The sequence below is a fragment of the Trichoplusia ni genome, chromosome 3 (assembly GCF_003590095.1).
Source record: "Trichoplusia ni isolate ovarian cell line Hi5 chromosome 3, tn1, whole genome shotgun sequence".
Taxonomy (NCBI): Eukaryota; Metazoa; Arthropoda; class Insecta; order Lepidoptera; family Noctuidae; genus Trichoplusia; species Trichoplusia ni.
The window spans coordinates 3,886,529-3,906,695 of NC_039480.1; the positions used below are offsets into that span (position 1 = coordinate 3,886,529).

General features: G+C 35.9%; 1 protein-coding gene across 5 annotated transcripts; it reads right to left on the bottom strand.

Annotated features, from left to right (window-relative positions):
• Positions 1 to 190: 190 nt before the first annotated feature.
• Positions 191 to 19,445, bottom strand: LOC113508941 (peroxisomal N(1)-acetyl-spermine/spermidine oxidase-like). 5 transcript variants are annotated; one of them, XM_026892141.1, is made up of 8 exons: positions 19,219 to 19,445; positions 6,980 to 7,153; positions 6,358 to 6,567; positions 5,800 to 6,016; positions 5,104 to 5,282; positions 3,544 to 3,811; positions 1,664 to 1,767; positions 191 to 982 (listed from the first exon to the last, which is right to left on the bottom strand). In XM_026892141.1, the coding sequence occupies exons 1-8, from the start codon at positions 19,281 to 19,283 to the stop codon at positions 745 to 747; spliced, it is 1,455 nt and encodes a 484-aa protein (XP_026747942.1). In that variant the 5' UTR covers positions 19,284 to 19,445; the 3' UTR covers positions 191 to 744. The 5 variants fall into 5 exon arrangements, with proteins under 5 accessions (XP_026747942.1, XP_026747940.1, XP_026747943.1 ...); XM_026892139.1 differs by lacking the exon at positions 3,544 to 3,811 and adding an exon at positions 2,388 to 2,658 and having other exon boundaries at positions 19,219 to 19,438; XM_026892142.1 differs by lacking the exons at positions 3,544 to 3,811; positions 19,219 to 19,445 and adding exons at positions 2,388 to 2,658; positions 10,694 to 10,798.
• Between the last annotated feature and the right edge of the window lie 722 nt (positions 19,446 to 20,167).

The window sequence follows — 20,167 nt, forward strand, 5'->3', positions numbered from 1 at the left end:
TCACTAGCAACAAAACAGTTGCATGACAGTCAAGCAACTGTCTCGCAACTAAAACGAAACTTTTTCGTCGGCGACAGATCGCACTAAAATACACTTGAATTTGAAAATTGTCTGGACTTTAAAAGAGACTGCGACCCCTGAGTTTGTTTCGACATTTCTTCTTAGGGTAGTCAGCTAGGAAATGTCGGCTCCATCGTTCTCAAAAAAGACATGTAAAAGTGATTTAATATCCTATTTGCAGAATAAATAATTTCATTTCATTTCATCTACAACATGTGTCGTAGCAGACAAAAGTATGGTCTGCCTCCCAACAAAATTAAATAGAGATAGGAGTTAGTACTCTATATTTCGACCCAAGCGGGTTGGAAACACGTTCAAATGATAGCTAACTTACTTTTAAGAGTAAACGAATTTAAATCATTGCAAGATCGAAACTAAAATCGTATCAAAAACAAAAACAAGTTAACCAGGGCCCCAATTCTGCTACTTACAATGGCCGATGAATTAATGGAAATTGGATTAAATTGGCAAAGCATTTTACTCAACACAACAATTGGAAATTCAGTAGAGGCGGAACACTCACTGCCAATACAATAAATTTCCAATTATTTTGTTAGGTAAATGCTTATGAAAAATTTTGGCCACAATAAATAGCAAAATCGGGGCCCAAATTCGTTTCATTTGTAAGACAATTACTAACTGCAACAATTTCATTGCTAACGAGTCGCTCAATCAATTCATTCTTTACAATTTGGCTTGGGGTAATAGCCTATTGGCCTCTCTAAATCCAGTATCTGTTGCCCCATGGACAGTTGAGAAGTGAGTATTATCCGTGGCCTCTCCTGCAAATAGGACGCGAGGGCTACCCCCTCTGTCTAGTAGGGGGGCAGCTAAAGTGGCTCGGGCAGTTGGGTATTGTGGTGTTAAAACGTTGTCGTAGCTGTAACTGCCCCTGGTGAACGGGTTTGAGTACCACGACGACCTGTTTGGGAAAATAGATAAAAAATTTACATACATTTTGATTCATTCGTTCTGTAATTTAAAGTTAGTTGAGCCTGACATAGGCGATAAATACGCGTGTGTAAACCGTTACATCATCTTATACTTAGATAGGCTTACGAGTAATAAAAACATTTTGATTTCGATTGACATTAAAAAAAAAGAAAAGCAAGCTTTTTTAAAAGTTCTTGTCAATACAAATTATCAACATCGGCCTAGCCTTTTCCACAACTATGTTAGGGTCGGCTTCCAGTCTATCTTGATGCAGCTAGTACCTATCCGTGCTTAAAATCAATGGGGTTGAGCCATTATCATTAAATTGCAGAGATCCTATGTTCGATTTCCAGCTTCAGCATCAGTTCAGATCCATACCATTATACTATTGAATTGCTTCATAGATTCGAATCCAATTCAAGCCAAATTTTTAACAGATGAGCACGATATTTTTTTCTGTTGCTGGATGTAATTGAACTATAAAGTGTAGGCATTTAGAGATATATAAGTATGTTTATCAGTTGTCTAGTACTCATAATACAAACTTTTCTTAGTTTGAGACTAGATGGCGCTGTGTGAAAATTGTGAAACTTTATTATATAGTATTTGATTGTGGGTTATTTTGATTATGATTAGTGTTAAATGTTAACGGACTCTAATTAACACTTACCTCAACATCCCAATGGGTTCTGGAATTTCTATGTCTTTGCCCATAAACTTTCTTAAGAGTTCCATAACTTTCCTCTTAACCACATCCTCGGGTAAAGTTTCTACCTGCAATGTAAAATTAAATGTGTAAAATGCTAAAAGTTATGGCTCTAGGCAGACGGACAGCATTTCAACCGTTAATTGCTCTCCAATTGCAGTCGCCGTGCAATCGGACTGCCCATTTGCTTTGCAGTTCTAGTGCAGTCGTGTCAACTGAATTCAAACTGCACTTGAAATGCAATTTGTGTTCGGATTACTACATTAATAACTCATGTTCCCATACATTATTTATTAAAACTCATGCATAACAAAGGCAGATATGACAATTTCAAGGAGCATTAAAAACACTCAAATTTTAATTTATTGAACCAAACCTAGACAATGTTACATTGCATTAAATTATTAGGATATAAACTTCAAATGTATATGAATGACATTCCTTTTCGACAATTGACGTGACTTTGACTTGTCAGTTCAATACATTTGAGTGATTTGTCAGCGTTAAAGCAAAATTGGAAATCTACCAAACCGACTAATTAGTTTTTTTTGCCCAAAAGACCCCCACTTAGAAATTTTATCCGAATTATGTGAATCGCAGGAGGTTTCACAAACATTCAAGTCACATGCACAAAGACACCCATTAGAGAGAATGATGTATTAAATCATGCATCGAATGACTTACTGACCAGTTTAGCGTGATCTCCGCTTGTCCACAAAGTCAAGCAGTTCTCTGACCCCATGGGGGTGCTGGCCCCAAATATTCTGGTCGTCCAATGATCCTCTTTTGAAACTTTAGATTTTTCTGCCCCCCTCCATACAAATCCGAAAAATACGGCCGTATCTGGCCACCAGGGCTTGTCAAAAGACAACACTATTTTATCGACAACCCCTATCGATAGTTTCTCGATGGCTACGACTTTTTCTTTGGGTAGTGATGGGGTGAATATCGATGCGTGCCTGAAATTGTGTTATTATGAATATTTTCGTGATTTCGAATATGATTCGTTTATTAAATTGGTCGATTTATAAAGTAATATATAATATATATAAATGTTTACATAAAACTATACTTAGATTATAAACGGGTAAACGGTGGAGATTGGTTAGTATAAAAGTGTGGTGATCAATGTTGTTTGTGATAGCCTAGTGGTATGAGCAATGCCTTTGAAATTAATACTCAATATTTTTATTGCACTCCATATTATTATGTTCAACAGGTGTTACATAATATAAGTATAGGACACTATGGACCCTGTAGGGCACGGCAATGTAGAAGAGAGGAGGATGCTAACTTTATTTAGATTATGTATCACAGATCATTTTTATTTATTAAGTGGTTGTTTTATTCTATTTATTTTGTAATGTTATAATTTTTATCTATGAGAATGTTACTATATATATTGTAGGTACTTCCAAGTTCCACGCACAAATTTCTTTTCAAAGTCATGTGTGTATTGTTTATGTGAAAGAAAATATGAGGGAGACACACCTGAGAATTGTTCAAGGGTGTGATGGCCTACGGGCGATTTGCGTTGCCTTGTCAACGGAAGAATTGTTTGCCGAGTGATTTCGGAGCCATGCGTTTTAATACCTAGTTCGAAAGCCACCATATTGATATTCAACCGGCATGCATAGAAATTGCATTTCAAGCAAAAAGATTATCTTTATTCACCAAGACTCCCGACCCCTAAACCCTTTCGGGGTAATTTTAGAAAACAAGCTGCGATTTGATTCCAATTTCCAGCCCCAAATAAAATAACAGCGTAATTGTATAACAATACCCCATTCACGATGCAATTGCCCCCAAAACCTACCCATGTGGGGTAATACTAAAAAACGTACCAATTTGGCGGCATCGCCCACACCCCAGAATGTCAAAACGTTATCGCAGCCCATAGGTGGAGAAAATCCATTATACGTTGTTATCCACGTCTCATTCTCACTCAACTTCATTCTGTCCTCTCCTTTCCACACAAAGGCGGTCCAGAAACCGTCTTTCCAGAATCTCTCTTTGAATAACAAAGCTACTTTGCCTACTACACCAATTGACATTTTTTCTATTGCAGTTTTTTTCTCTTCTGGCAACGGTGGGGTAAATAATTTTTCGTGCCTACAAAATGTATATAGATCATGATGGGTGTTTGTGTGTAATTTATCTATAACTATCTGTGTTCTGTGGTGATGCCCGTATTGAAACCGCCTAACGACAATGATTATTTTACGGGCAGAATTAAAAGGTACATCAATCGCGTGCCTGCAAGTACCTACCTGGTACATCGCTAATTACTGATGACGGCTAGTTATGTATATAAAGAAAAATTAACATTGATCACCACGCGAAGAGAATATTAACATTTTAAGACAGTTGAAGTCACTCGATTGCAAAGTTCACAAGTATTGTAAATATTAATTAAATTTGAGGCTTAGGGATAATAGGGATGATGAATGGTTATAAAAAGGAAAAATCTCATTAGTCCCTCAGTTAGTTAATTGAAAAGTATTTTTGACACGTATTTTTTCCTTTTTCGGAAAAACTAGAATTGACAAAGATTAACTGCTTTAAAGTTTAGGAGGGGGGGCTTGTGACGTAACGATAGAATAAAATTTATACTCAATTGTGACGTCACGCGTAAGTTTCATTCACTGCAATTTGGTCAATTTAAGTTTGCGGGACAAATAAAAAAATACGTATCCATTATTATACAAAAAACTACAAGACGGGACACTGCAATTTTTTTTTGTCATCATCCCTATTTAGATAAACCGCAAATATTGTGCGATATATTTGTATAAGCTATCACAAACAAATAGATTATTCAAAATCATTTAATATCCGAACTATTCTTTATTTATTAACACTGCCTTTCCAACGGAGCAGTAACGGAGATATATACCAATAGGATTGCATAAAATGTCCGCTCAATTTCAGACATCATCGGCCTAGCCTTTTCCCAACCATGTTGAGGTCGGCTTCCAGTCTAACCAGATGCAGCTCGTCCATAGTCCGTGGGTGATTCTTCGGAAAAAATACACTAGTTAAGGTCATATCATTATCCTCACCAACTGGTTCACTTCACTATGATGCTTAAAATGTTTTAATTCTTACTTCTTCTAATTTTAGCCGTAGTACTTTATAAGCTTAGGTAAAAATAATATTAAATCAAGCAATCTGCATTATGTAAAGTGTGGTGAGGATAATGATGTTCTTAATTTGTGTTACTTTTTTCCCGGAGAATCACCCCCGTGCATCATTTAATAATTATAATGACTAAACCTGAACCTATTACATCATCCTAGTTTTTGGCTCAGTATAACAATACGTTGCAATCCTTAACACAGAAACAACAAAGATGGGATTCGAACCCACGTCTTCATACCACCTCTCACCATTCAATCACTTACCTTTCTTTCAGTACTCCCAAAGATACAGTCACAATGACATTCCTAGCCCTGTATGTAGAGCCATCTTTGCAGGTGACCACCACATCTTCAGCGGGATCCTGGGGCCAGGATATACGGGTCACCTCCTTCCTCAGTTGAAGGTCCAAGGTCGGGAAACCAGGGCCATTGTGGTATGTGTTCTGGAAGACACATGAGACATGAAAACTGGGAATGAGAGACGTTTTCGTGGGTACTTATGAAAAGAACCGCAAATTCTCCCGAACATGTTATGTTTATGTAACAAAAACACATTTTTTACACAACGCCATCTTGTCTAAGCAAAGCTTGTATTATGAGTACTAGACAACTGATAAACATACTTATTTATTTCTAAATACATACATAATATAGATAAATCATCTCTCATCGTGCTCATCACGCAAACATTTGTCCTGGGTGGGGATCGAAACCACGACTTTTTTTTGTAGCAGTTAGGGCCATTAACCACTAGACCAACAGGCCATTCACTTACTATTTACATTCCCGCTAAATTACAAAACAGCCACCAAAGAAAAAAAAAGTATCGTATTAAAAAATAAGTTTGTATTTTTCAAAAACGTTTTGACATACAATTGAGTTTTAGAGAATACAATCCAACCGGAACGACAAACAAACAAGAAAAGTGAGTGTATAAAAACGTAACATAAGAAAACTTACCAATAATATTTCAAATAGAGTTTTATATCCGTTCTTGTGCCAGCTCATGTGCTGATGCCCTTCAAGCTCATCATATCTAGATTGCGTCGAAACATCGTTCCAGCTGTTTGACGACTCATAATTGTTTATAACTAAGTCCATGAAATTTAGAACTTCGGTTATATAATCCTGGTCTGATTGTAATTCAGGGTATTTTGTTTTTATATAGTCCAACATTCTGTAAGAAAAATATTAGGTGATGTATTTTTTCTTTAAAAAAAATCTGCCGCATTAAGAAAATTAATCCTTGTGTCGCGGGTTTCACAAACATTCAAGTCACATGCACAAAGACACCCAGACTCAGGACAAGCATTCGTGGATCACACAAATGCTTGTCCGACGCGGGGACCGAACCCGCGGTACGACGCGCTCAGTGGGTTTGGCGTGGTGACCTCAACCAGGCTATCGGCTCGGCTATCCATGAAAACTCCAGTCAAAATGCAGTTTGCGGTTGGATTGCATTTAAATTGCGGTCCATCTGTAAAGCCTAAAAAAAAACAAAGTGGGGTAAAAACTTACCTCCTAGTTATATACTGCCCTAATGGTTCTGGTACTTCAGGGGGATCTTCCACGACCCCAAGGGCAAATGTCACGAGGTCATTCAAGGTCTCATTGTTTGATAAGCTACCGTCAGACCGGTAGACATCGAATGATAGCTCTTGGGGTAAAACAGAGACGTTGTTTTGTATCGCGAGGTCGTAAATACGACTGTTTTGTTGGCCGTGCATCCTGGGGAGAAGATTGGGGTAAGTTTGAGGCTTGAGCAAGGTTTTACAAAGATAAGTTTATGATTATAGGATTTCTGTAATTTGTAATAAAGTAAGTTTATGCATGGTTTGATGAAATATAGTTACATAGTTTTCTGTATTTTGAAAGAGTGTGTTTATATACATATGTATAATGTAATGGGAATTTTTGAACATCACGTAGGACTCGAAACTGAATCCCTTGTACAACACACAAGTCAATTTGTCAACTTTTTGCTTGTTTGATTTAATTTGCACCTTTAATACAACACAAACGAAATTAAAATCGCTCAATCTATTCGGGATCTACAATACTACACCCCATTTTCACATCACCCATCTTTCTGTGGGAGGTAAACATATTCAGTAATACATAGTCATTCTCTCTCACTCACCATTCAGCCCCCAATTCAATTACCCCGTTGCTGAAAGGTACGGTATTAACTCTGCCCCCGACTCTATCCATAGCCTCAAGTGCCAGAACCTTTTTCCCCGCCTTGCAGAGTGTCGCCGCGGCTGTGCAGCCAGCAGCGCCTATGCCAACAACTATAGTATCATATGTCATTGTGCTGAAAGAAAAAGCGACCTTTTACCATTTTAATACCTTTAAAAATCAAAAATAAAGTCATTTATTCAAATTAGGCTAGTAAGTAGCACTTTTTGCTGGTCAGGTTACATTGGACAGCACCCAGTTTCGCCCAACCTCTACCGTTTCCTAAGTGCTTTTGCTGTGAGAGCGCAAAGTTCTGAGTGCTTTGAAGTTATAGCCAAGTGGCTAAACTATAATTTCACAAGTTGATCGATCTTAAGCTATACTTTAAGACGCGATCGTTCCGTAGATTGGTGTCGTAAGTCATAACGAGTTCCCCCGTGTTTCGGAAGGCACGTTGAATTGGTGTCGTAAGTCATAACGAGTTCCCCCGTGTTTCGGAAGGCACGTTGAATTGGTGTCGTAAGTCATAACGAGTTCCCCCGTGTTTCGGAAGGCACGTTGAATTGGTGTCGTAAGTCATAACGAGTTCCCCCGTGTTTCGGAAGGCACGTTGAATTGGTGTCGTAAGTCATAACGAGTTCCCCCGTGTTTCGGAAGGCACGTTGAATTGGTGTCGTAAGTCATAACGAGTTCCTCCGTGTTTCGGAAGGCACGTTGAATTGTGCGTCCCGGCTGTTAGTCCTACATCTTTGACAGTCGTTACAGGTAGTCAGAAGCCTGAAAGTCTGACAACTAGTCTTACTAAGGGGTATCGTGTTGTCTGTTACTGGGTTGACGAGATAGGCAGTCGCTCCTTATAAAACACTATAAAACACACATACTCCGAAACAATTCTGTCAACTATCTGAGGTGGAGGAAGCGGGGTCCTGCATTCTGATTGGACCTCTCAAGGTCAACGTTAACGCGTAATTGTTTACGGATTTACGGTACTGATCGAAACTAATTCGAAATTGTTGAGTAACGAGTAACCCGTAAAATTAGTTATTGAGTTAGTAACAATTTTATTATAAGTTACTAGCTTTTCGCCCGCGTCGATGTCGGTTATATCGCGTTTCCAAGAGAACTCTTCAAAAGTCCGGGATAAAAACTATCCTATGTTCTTTCTCAAGGTCAACTCTATCTACCAAATTTCATTGAAATTAGTTTAGTGGTTTAGACGTGAAAGCGTAACATACAGACAGAGTTACTTTCACATTTATAATATTAAGTAAGAAGCTGTCCCGCCGAACTACGTACCACCTAACAGTCGATGATGACAGTACAGACAACAATACATTTATTTTTATTCTTTTCCATATTTTATCACCGTTTTAACCTTCCCTGGACTTTCACAAATATTTCAAGACTAAAATTACCCATATCTGTTCATGGTTCAGCCCTTATCGAGTTTTAGCGATAACAACGAACAGCAATTCATTTTTATATATATGATGATGAATGTAAAGAACACTAGGAATCCGCCCCGGCTTCGCGCGGGTGCAATGTCTAAATACACTTCAAAATTGCTTAATATACAACATTCAGATCTACCTCTAAGAGACAGATTGACTCGTAAAACTCATACCAAATCCCTTTTGCGTCAGGGGTAAATAGAAAGTCTGAGAACCAGCCTAACCAAGGGGTATCGTGTTGCCCAGGTAACTGGGTTGAGGAGGTCAGACAGGCAGTCGCTCCTTGTAAAACACTGGTACTCAGCTGAATCCGGTTAGACTGAAAGCCGACCCCAACATAGTTAGGAAAAAGGCTAAGATGATGATGATGATGAAATTCCTCTGAGCCAGTATTTCTATCTCTTTCCATTACACATAATGTCTATAGAATGACAATAATAGTACTATTATATCGATACGACACTATGACCTGTTGCATGTGATAAGGAATAATATTTGCTTAAATATAGATTAAGATATAAAGTATAAATAGTGCTGATAACATACAGAAAATAGTGATAAACGAAAATCAATCTTTGTGTTATTGTAATAAGGGCTATTTTGGCTTTAGTTTGCTGAATAAGATTGATAATTTTTAGAGTTACATAGTATAAAAATTGAATGCTATTATACAGGCACTGCTTTCTCCCTAATGTCGCCAGGCTGTATCTCATGAACCGTAATAGCTTGACAACTTGACTTGATTTTTTTATTGTTATACTATTTCTGTTGCCATCATAGCCACAAATAATAAAAAAGGAGGTTAACCGACAACTGCTATAGTCATAAATTTGATGAGTGACCGTTTTCCCACGTTTCTATACACACACTTTTCTTGTTGGTTTGTCGTTCCGGTTGGATTTCAACAACTCAATTTTAAGGCACTTCCTGATAAGCTAGCATGCTGAAATTTTCAGGGTAGCTTCAAACCCAATGTCAATGCAATTTACAAGTATAAAAATGGCCAGATCGATTTTGATAAAATTTGAGTGGAGCGACATAAAAAAATGTGGGTTTTTAGACTTTTTAATATATTTTTTATTAGCCTTTGTGTACGATACCCTCAGTTGAGAGGCAGATAATGCATTTTACTGTGTTTTTGGATAAACAGACCTATATGATTCAATTATTAAAAACAGATGATAAGAAAGACACCTGTTGTTATCATGATGAAATAATATTACATTTATAATCATCTATTTGCAAAAGACAGCTTATTTAAACTACTTTTTTTTACTAAAATAATCAAAACTGGATCTGGAAATAATGTTATTGTAATATCAAAATCTATTTCTTATCTTATGGTTGATGTATAACCTGGTGTCAGAGTTAACACCACTCTCAGGCCTCTGACATGGTTTTGCACATCTTTGAGTAGTTTTCAAGTGTGCTTGTTTCCTAATGATATATTCCTTCACAATTTTTTAGATAATTGCCAGTAATAGTAATAAAATATACATAACCTAGCATTTTTATAAACATTTGAATGTTTAGTTTATTCTATTTATTTATGCTTTACTATTGTTTTTCAATGGCATGGCAAAGGCATGTTTCATACAGCCACACATTGTTGTTATCATTTAGGCAAGCAATTTTTATTTTTAATAAAAAGGAACAATACTTAGCTATTTTTTGTAATAGCTTTCTAAGTGAAAATGCATTCAATATAAGCTGTCTTACTATAAAAATTTAAGTTTTAGGCTAATAATTATAAATAAAATAAAATATTAGGTATATTAATTTTCCACTTTCTACCACTATTTCACTTTTAGTGTAAAATTATGAATTAAACTTAGATTTCAAGATCATCCAGACATAGTACTTTAAAAAAATAAAGTTATTATTTAAAAAACAATTTAAAACAAAATTAGTAAACCTTTTAATTATTATTACAGCACAACATTAATTATATAGCAAAGGAATTCTGAAATCATTTTTCCATAATGTAAGCAAACAAAAAAATCTAAGATCTCAAAAACAAATCGAATTAATTAAACTCACTGTTTTTACCGGTAATAATCGCAAAACATACGAGTAATCAATCTATTCGGTCTCATGAAAAGTTGACACAAAACTTTTGCTACGACACCTTAGGACCAAATCGTAATGTAAACAATCGTTCAAATGAATATTTAAACGGAATCCACGTACAACATAGCTTGATAAACTGTAATTATATAACTTACCACTGGTGTAGTATTTTCTTATCACCAATAAGTCTGTTTTTAAAATATCACCGCTTCAAAGAATTTATTTTTGACGTTTAGCTACCACGATGTGTGGGATACAAACTCTGCCATTTAAATTTACCGAAACCTGTGTTAAATTACTACTAACACTTGCAAGAAAACTTGAAGAAGTTTATACTTTAATGTCATGATCTAGCTATGAATGAAACAGCTATAAAGTAATAAGTGTGAAAAGATAAACTGTGTTAATGCTCACTAACTTTTTTAGTTACTTATTCATCACCTTCAATATAGGCGTTAAGAGGAGCAGACTCACTCAAAATAATCCAATAACCTTAATTAATAAAAAAATAATTGAAACAGCATGGCATTACGCAAGGTGTCCACAAAAATTGTCAAAGTCACACCTTTCTAATTTCCCACTAACATTTACCCCAGAAGATTGTTATTTAAATTACTGGGCAACACAGAACTGTCAAATCAATGGGCCGCGTTCCATTACAGCATCTAACAAGACTTTTAGCATGAGATATATAGTTTATTTCGAAATAGCACCAAGTTCAACAGCCCGTCATGAATGAGTTTATGATTGACCTTCTCTCAATTCATCGTAAGTAGCTAAAGCACGTAGCGCTGCCCGCTTAAATGTTTGGTATTTTCGTGAATACAAGGAAACGACCTTGTTCTTTTCTTAGCTTTTGCCTTCGTTCGTTACCAAAACTACATTATGTCACAGTCGGTGGAAATTAGTCGTGAAACCGTTATAAAGAGACAAAATAGTTATCATCACATTTATAATACTTAAAATGGATATGGCTGACAAGGCTTCTGCATGATAGACCTTTAAAAAGAAAGCGTCTCATCATCGGCCTAGCCTTTTCCCAACAATGTTGGGTTCGGGTTTTACAAGGAGCGACTGCCTAACCGACATCCTCAACCCAGTTACCTAGGCAACATGATACCCCTTGCCCTTGGTCAGACTTACAAGCTTCTGACTAACTGTAACGACTGTCAAAGATAGTAAAGATGTATGAACCCGATGAATAACAGCCACAATTTAACGTGCTTTCCGAAACACGGAAAGGAAAACGTTTATATTTACTAAGTTATCGAACGAATGAAAAACTGTAACATACACAGATTAATTATTAACACTTAATTAAAAACGTCGTTTCATTTATACTTACAACACTTAATCCGGAACCAAATAGGTTATAATAAGGAAATCAAATAACGTTATCTCAACTAGAGATGTGAAAACGATTAGAATTAAACAAAAATAAAACTGGCTACACACTAACACACATTGCACAACAATATATAAAGACTTTCTATCAGATAAAAAGATAAGATCACACCTACAATAACTTAAAAAAAATACGTTAAATTGCCTCCATTGACGCACTTGGTAACTAGATTTTTCTAGATTGTCCGATAAAAAATTATGTCTAGAAAAATTGGAAATAACATATTCTAAAGTTTAAAAATAACTGGAAAAGTTAAAATTCACTGGATTAGAAAAAAATTAGGTGACAACTACAAGTTGTTTAAGCAGATATAATACCTACTTTTATTGATATTCGTAATTTTCAAAATGCAAGCAGTATTATGAATATTTTTCCTTCGCCGTTTGTTGAACTACAATTGTTTAAACAGGTAAATAATTTAATGGTTTATTTTTAGCTAAGAAGTTTTCTTTAAAGTCTAAGTTTCAAACTAAACCTAGTGTAAAACAACAATAAAGTTTATACCACTGAAATATATCAGAAGTTTGTTAATTTTAAATGTGTTTTGTATAAAAAGACACACCAAGAGTTTTAACTTTTCTATATACAGCCTGAACGACTGCACCGACAGCCGAGTCAGGAAATTGGATAAAAACAGTGCCGGCGTAAGGGCCACTGACACCCCGGGCGAAAATATTGTGGCGCCCACTTGAGGGAAGCAATATCAAGTGTTAGTTTTTTGCTGATCCTAAGTAAAATTGTATTAAGAATTTCATCTTTCCTTTAGCGTTACGTTTGACGGTGGAAGTATTCCACCTCTAGCGTAGAGCACAGTTCTGAGGGTTTGCGCCAGGAGAGGCAAGAGACCCCAACTTCAGATCTTGGCGCCCCCCAGAATTTGTCCCCCTGGGCCATCGCCCCAACACGCCCCCCCCCCCTTAACGCCGGCACTGGATTAAAATAACACTATTCGTGTTCTCCTAAGCATTTAGAACACAATAATTGAAAACTCATTGTATTGACCGTAAGTGTTCCGACCCATACTGAATTTCTAATTACTGTGTTGGAGAATAATTGCATCTTTAATCCAATTTCCATTCATTCACCGGCCATTGTAAATGGTACAGATGGTCAACTTATAAATTAGGTTTTAATTATGGACCCTGTCGGGCACAGCATCATTTAGGAGAGATTTTTATTTGTGTCATTAATCATCGGCAATTGTCATCATCGGCCTCGCCTTTTCCCAACTGTTGGAGTCGGCTTCCAGTCTAACCGGATTCAGCTGAGTACCAGTGTTTTACAAGGAGCGACTGCCTATCTGACATCCTCAACACAGTTACCTGGGCAACACGATACCCCTTAGTTAGACTGGTTGTTAGACTTTCAAGCTTCTGACTACCTGTGACGACTGTCAACGATCGGCATTTGTAAATAGCGTTGTAGAACATCTTCAATCCTTATTATCACGTTGATATTATTTCAGTGGGTATTACTCCGCATGGTTCCGCTCCGACATGTTGTAACATGCGCCCGCGCAGATCAGTTTTACGTCATAGTCCTTCCTCACTCACTAAGACTTGAGTCACTCATCAAAATGGACGATAGATGATGGAAAAATTATTAAACTGTTATCGAAAGTGTATTGCACGCGACGTTATTAATAATAAGATTGAATTTAAAAATATTAGATATCTATTTGGGATTTTTTTTCAGATGGAATAAAATATTCTGGTAAGAAATGACTTTTATTTCAAGTTCTATTTTATAATAGCTATTTAAGTGTTTTCTAATTGTGTCGGTACTTTTCGACATGTTACTGCTATCAACATTTAATCAAATTATTTTTTTGGTTAGGTCTGGTTTTTGCATAATATATGAGAGTATTTAAGATTGTTATCATATTTTTTAGGTTATCTTTACTAATATTAAAAAACTAATTTGTTTGTATAAACGCGCTAATCTCAGTAACTATTGGTTTCAAAACTGAGTGAAACGTAAATCGATTCTGTCAGGAGTATGAATACCTACGTCTCAAGTCAGGAAATAGCTAGTTTTCTTCATCACCTTTAATAGGTCAATCTATTGAGATCTAATTTTGCGCAATTGATGAAAGAGGTCAAATATGGTTGAGTCTTGAGTGAGTCTAGTACAGACTGGACTATTTTGTAAAAGTAGACAAGCCACATGACTCCTCGCGCTAACGCTGACAAATCACTCAAATGTATTGAACTGACAAGTCAGAGTCATCGAAAAGTACTGCCGAAAGACTGGACGCTCTATCTTGGCCATGTGCTTTAGTACCAAAGATATCTAATTTTTGAGGTCTAACAGATGGTTTTTTAACGATAAATACCAAAGTTATCATATTTTTATTTGAGAGAACGAACATGAAGAATCCAAAGTACCTAGCTGCAGAACTATTGCATGCATCTATTACACACAGTTCGCGACTCGTGCGCTCGGCGTCCGGCTGTGTCGTGTAATTCCCGGAAATTAGTCCGTTTATTTATTTGTGTGAACATTTGATAAAAAGTTTCAATAATGGTGCAGTGCAAGAAATGCAACAAGAATGTGTCATTGGCGAAAGACGATTTTATAAAATGTAAAGGGACATGTGATTTAGTGTTTCATAAAAAATGTATCACAAAAACGACATTTAAAAACGAAAAATGTGAAGATTGTGTGTCCGCGCTCGACTCGCCTAGTCTTGACGACTCCAATTTAAGATGTATTCTGGCTGAAATGAATAGAAAAATGGATATTATCTACAATATGGAGAAAAAGCTAAGCGAGTTGACAGACTTAGTCGATTTTATATCTGAAAAATACGACAAGCTGTGTGAGCATCAAGTCTTAACAGAAAAAAAGATAAAGGCTTTAGAAAACAAAAACGAATTTCTGGAAAAATGTAATAAATCCCTAGAGGAGCGGGTGAACGATTTGGAAGAAGTAGACAGGGAGAAAAAGGTGGAGTTATGTGGCTTGGAGAAGAAGAATAACGAGGATATTACTAAGGTGGTAGTCCAAATGGCTCAAAAACTACAGCTCGAATCCAGCGAGATTGAGCACGCAGAGAGGGTTGGACGAGAAAAACCTGGTTCAGAGAAACCGCCGCCGGTAGTAGTCACGCTAAAAACAAAAGCTGCACGTAACGAATGGATTGGGAAACGTAAAACAAACCTGACGAATGGCCAAATATATGGCACACCTAATGAGAACCGTGTTTACATCAACGAAAACCTAACCCGATATAAGCGAAGCTTACTATGGTCTACAAAGATTCAGCTTAAAAAAACCCATAAATACATTTGGGTACAAGATGGTAAGATACTAATAAGAAAAAGTGACGATCAGAAAAAAATTATGTCAATTCGTAACGAAAGCGACATTCAAAAAATTGTAAACAACGACCCACCTTTCGAGGCCCGCTAGTTATACCTACACAGGTCGCAAGCGCACATAGTGCGGAGTGCACACAGCGTGTTCACAACAATAAATAAAAATGGATCCTTACGAAGCTATTGTTACACAGGAGTGTCATTATGATCGTTTTTTAAATTTTACAGCTTGGAACCAAACTATTTCAAGTAGAATAAACAATTTAAATATATTACATTTAAATATTCGTTCACTGAGAAAAAACTTTAATGAACTTCTTGTATTATTAAAATACAGCATACAAAACATACATGTGTTGGTGTTGTCCGAGGTTAATGTTAGAGCAGATGAGATACAATTATATGGTATAGAAGGATACAGCTTATTTTCAAAAACAAGAGAGAACAAAAGAGGAGGTGGATTAATTATATACGTCAAAAAAGACCTTAATTTTCTAGAAAAAAGAACACAGATACAATCAGCAGAAGTGTTGCATGGTGAGCTCAATGTGGACAATTATATTTTAAATATCATCGCAGTTTACAGGCCACCAAAGACGAATAAATTACAATTTATATCGGACCTAGAACAAATCATAAGAAATATCCCAGAAAATGAAAATATTATTGTAATAGGCGACATCAACATAAATCTAATAGGAGTAAGTGATATACGCTATGTATCCAAATATAAGGACTGCTTGTGTGAACTAGGCCTACAGTGTGCCATACCGGCCGGCGAGGTGACGCGGGAAGCGATCGTCGCGGGTGTAAGTGAAAGGTCGAGCATCGACCACGCGTGGGTGCGAGCGAGACAGCTGCGTAACTGCGCGTCCTACGTTATTGAATGTTATTTATCGGATCATCATATTATTGGTGTATCATTTCCTTTAGCTTCTAAAATAGTCATGGACAGTTTGAATTCAAATTGCCATTGTATAATTAACAGTAAATTAGTTTTTAAGAAAATAAGTGATTATAACTGGTCTCAGCTGTTGTCTATTGAATGTCCGTTAGAGTTATATGATAAGTTATTATTAGTATTTAGTGAGATTTATAATGATAGTAAAAAGGTTTTGCCTAGCAATAAAAAAAAGAGAAACACAACCGTGGATAAACGAAATCTTAAAAAATATGTTATTGCGTAGGGACCAACTATTCAGAGACTGGAAAGAAATGCCAAATAATAATACTAGAAGATTAGAGTATACGCGGTATAGAAATAGGGTTAATAAAGTGTTATTTAGAGAAAAAAATAAATACAGACAGGAAGAAATAAAAAAATGTAAAAGTGATCCTAAAAAAATATGGGAAAAAATAAATAGTTGGTTAGGTAATAAGAAAGCTAATATAGATGATATAGTAAATAAATATTTTGGTAATAATGATACAATGTATAATATATGTAATAAGTTTTCAAATACATTTACTGAAGAGATAAATAATATAAAGCATAATTGTACTTTAAAGTTCCTAGATAGATCTCAGTATGTTAAGCCAAGTAATGTATCATTTCGTTATCAGCCAGTGACAAGTAATTCAGTATGTAAAGTTATAGATAATCTAAGCAGTGAAAAGGCGCCAGGAATAGACTGTATTCGTGTTATAGACTTGAAGCTAATAAAAACAAAAATTGCGCCGGTTTTGGCACACTTTGTCAATATGTGTCTCTCGGGAGGTCAATACCCTAGCCTACTAAAAAAAGCCATAATAAGACCGATATACAAACAAGGAGATCGCACTGATTATACTAACTATAGACCGATTGCTATCTTATCTGTTATTAATAAAATTGTAGAAAAAATTGTAGTAGGTCAGGTCAGCGAATACTTAGAGCAGCAACAAATTCTATCCGATACTCAGCACGGCTTTAGGCGCGGTCGTAGTACCACGACGGCGCTCACGAGTTTTTCTGAGTTTATAAATGATAGACTGGACCTGGGTCACCAGGTACTGGCGTTATTTATAGACTACAGAAAGACGTTTGACACCTTAAATCACGAGGTACTGCTTCAGGCGATGGATGAGTGTGGCATCAGGGGTCCAACTAATAAATGGTTTCAAAATTATTTAAGTGACAGAACGATTCAGACTAGCATATCGGGTGTGACTGGGAAGGAAGCCGCAGTGACTCTGGGTGTGCCAACCGGCTCCGTGTTCGGACCAGTTGGTTATATCATGCATGTAAATAGCGTCGCTAATGTTATTAAAAATTGTCGAGTGTACATGTACGCCGACGATATGTGCTTGCTATACTCGTCCAAAAACATACAAGAGGCCAGAGCTGTAATCCAAGCGGACTTCAATAACATCACCAAATGGGCACACGATAATGGTATTATATTAAATATTAGCAAAACTAAAGTAATGCACATATATTCACCACATAACCTAATAGCAAAACATATCTCCATTTCAGATATCAGTATACAGGGACACACATATGAGTGCTTGCACGCGACTTACATAAACTGTGTCTGTAAAAATATAGAATATGTTAAAACTTTTAAATACCTAGGTCTGTGGGTGGACTGTAACGCTAACTGGAAGACGCATGTTGATTCAGTGTGCACGAAACTTAGGGCAGTCCTGAGCAAGTTTCATGCATTAAAGGCACCGTTGAGCAGAAAGACATTACGTATTGTTTACTTTGCATTAGTTGAGTCATTAAGTAGCTATGGACTGAGCACATATGGCCGGACATTTAAAACTTATTTAGATATTATTAAGTCATTGCAAACCCGCTTTATGAAATTCCTTGTTACCCCTAAAACAAAACGTAAATGTAACCATAATTATGAACAACTGTTTCAAGTGTGTAAAATACTTCCTATTCATGAAAGGGTCAAATACTTGGTGATTTTAGAACAATTTTATAGTGATAATTTTAAAATAAAAATAAAGAATAGTTATAATACAAGACGTGTAAGAGAACAGCAATTGATCCGTCCAACGATAAAGAACTATTATGGTGAAAGAACCAACAAGTATTTGATCCCCTCGATATATAATAATTACGACTGGCTTAGAAAACTAAATCCTAAAATAAGTAAGCTAACCTTAAAGAATAAGTTACGCAATATGTTACTTAAAGAATAATTTTATAAGTAGTTTCATGTTCCTTTGTATTTTGTATTTGTATGTTTATTTTGTATTTTGAAACTTTAATACGTGTAATATCTATCGAGCGCTATTCCCGCCGACAAACTGTCACACAGTTTGGTGGGTTTAATTATTTTGTTATATGTTTTTAGAACCAATAAAAGATTTTATTATTATATTATTACATGTGCAAAAATAGTTATGCTATGTGAGTGAGATGTGTATCAGTTTCAAAGCTTTTCCGAAAACTTAATTATTAGTAGGTAATTATTGTTTTGACCTGAGTGGCATTGAATTTCTTATCTAATTAAATGGTCGTAGCTTTGTTTATTAACATACGTAAATAAACGTAATCACATTAATATTATAAGAGCGAGTTTGAGTTTCTTACCTTTTAACCTCTTACGGCCAGACCCGTTTTGATGAATTTTTGTATGGATTTTGTACATATATGTAGGTTAAAAATGTAATAGACAAATTAAAACTTGGATATTTTTTTTTCATACAAAAACCTAGGCATATGAATAAATTACTGAATCCTTTGGTATCGTTATTGTTGTTTTACATTTGTTTTTTGATGCGAAACTTTAACAAACCAAAAAAAAGGAATTAAAAGAGCATTCCGAATAGTTTAAACCTCTTATCCCTTCAATGCACAAAAAACTGGATCCTCACTGATAATTCATATTGAAACTGATTCTGTTATTATTTCACTAAACACCACAATCGTTTCACTTTCCCGCCAAATCGATTAACCTTCAAAGAGTATCGATATGATTAAAAAAAACCAAAACATAGAACATTAAAAACTTACGGAGCTGGGTTCCCGCGCGCATGCGCGAGTAACGTCAAACACGAAACTACACTGAGTATTATCATATTCGATTCTGAGGCAAAACCATTTCATCCTCTTATATTTATAGCATTTTATTACACAAAATTATCAATTATTTTAATTATTGTAAACATTCAAATCAGTTAATTTTAGGGGCCCACAATGTTTTGATTTCGATTTACACGTCAAAATGTTCGGTGAGATGTCACATTGACAAAATGGACAAATACTTATCTTATTAAATCTGAATGACAGATTTAATAATAGAGAATAGGCAGACAGAGACAGAGGGATATAAATAGAGAATAATACATCTATTTTGATCGTGTTGTAGCAACAAATTCTAAAAAACAACAAACCGATTACTTTTTAAACTATGCAATAGTTTATATGCATAATGTACCAACAGTGACGGCTTGAGAGGGTTGCGAACAGGCCAATCGCCCTGGGCCTCGCTCTTGCAGGGGGCCTCGCGCCCCTAACATTTTTTAAATTTATTTAAAGCTTGTAACGACAAATTCAAATAAAGTTTGTTAACTAATTCATAAGTAAGACTATCTAAAAAAAAAGGTCGTTGATTTTTAGCAAGTAAGCAGATCATTTTGTTAAGGACCTTCCGCCCGGGGCCTCGCAATTGGTAAGTCCGCCACTGTGTACTAAATATTCATCCTCATGCAAGTAATGGCCGTTTTCATTGATACGGAACGCTTCGCGCGCGAGACGGACGTGCACTTACCCGGTTTTTTTTACGTAGACAAACATCGTAGTGTCAAAGGTCATAGAATTACTCTCGTAAAGGTCATTGTAATAAAAGATAACATGTGTCGTATAAATAATCTGTAAGTTGAGCGAGTAAAAAAAAGATAGGCTGAATAAAAAATACCGCTAATTTATTTATAACTATAGGTAAACTTCGTGCGAAAAGCCA

Excerpts from the sequence above, each read along its gene's own strand:
- LOC113508941 (XM_026892139.1), bottom strand. The coding sequence starts at position 19,283 with ATGATAATACTCAGTGTAGTTTCGTGTTTGACGTTACTCGCGCATGCG. Across the intron at positions 5,283-5,799 it reads CTCTATTTGAAATATTATTG|AACACATACCACAATGGCCC; the intron begins GTAAGTTTTCTT and ends TGTGTCTTCCAG. Across the intron at positions 2,659-5,103 it reads TTGGGAGTACTGAAAGAAAG|GCACGCATCGATATTCACCC; the intron begins GTAAGTGATTGA and ends ACACAATTTCAG.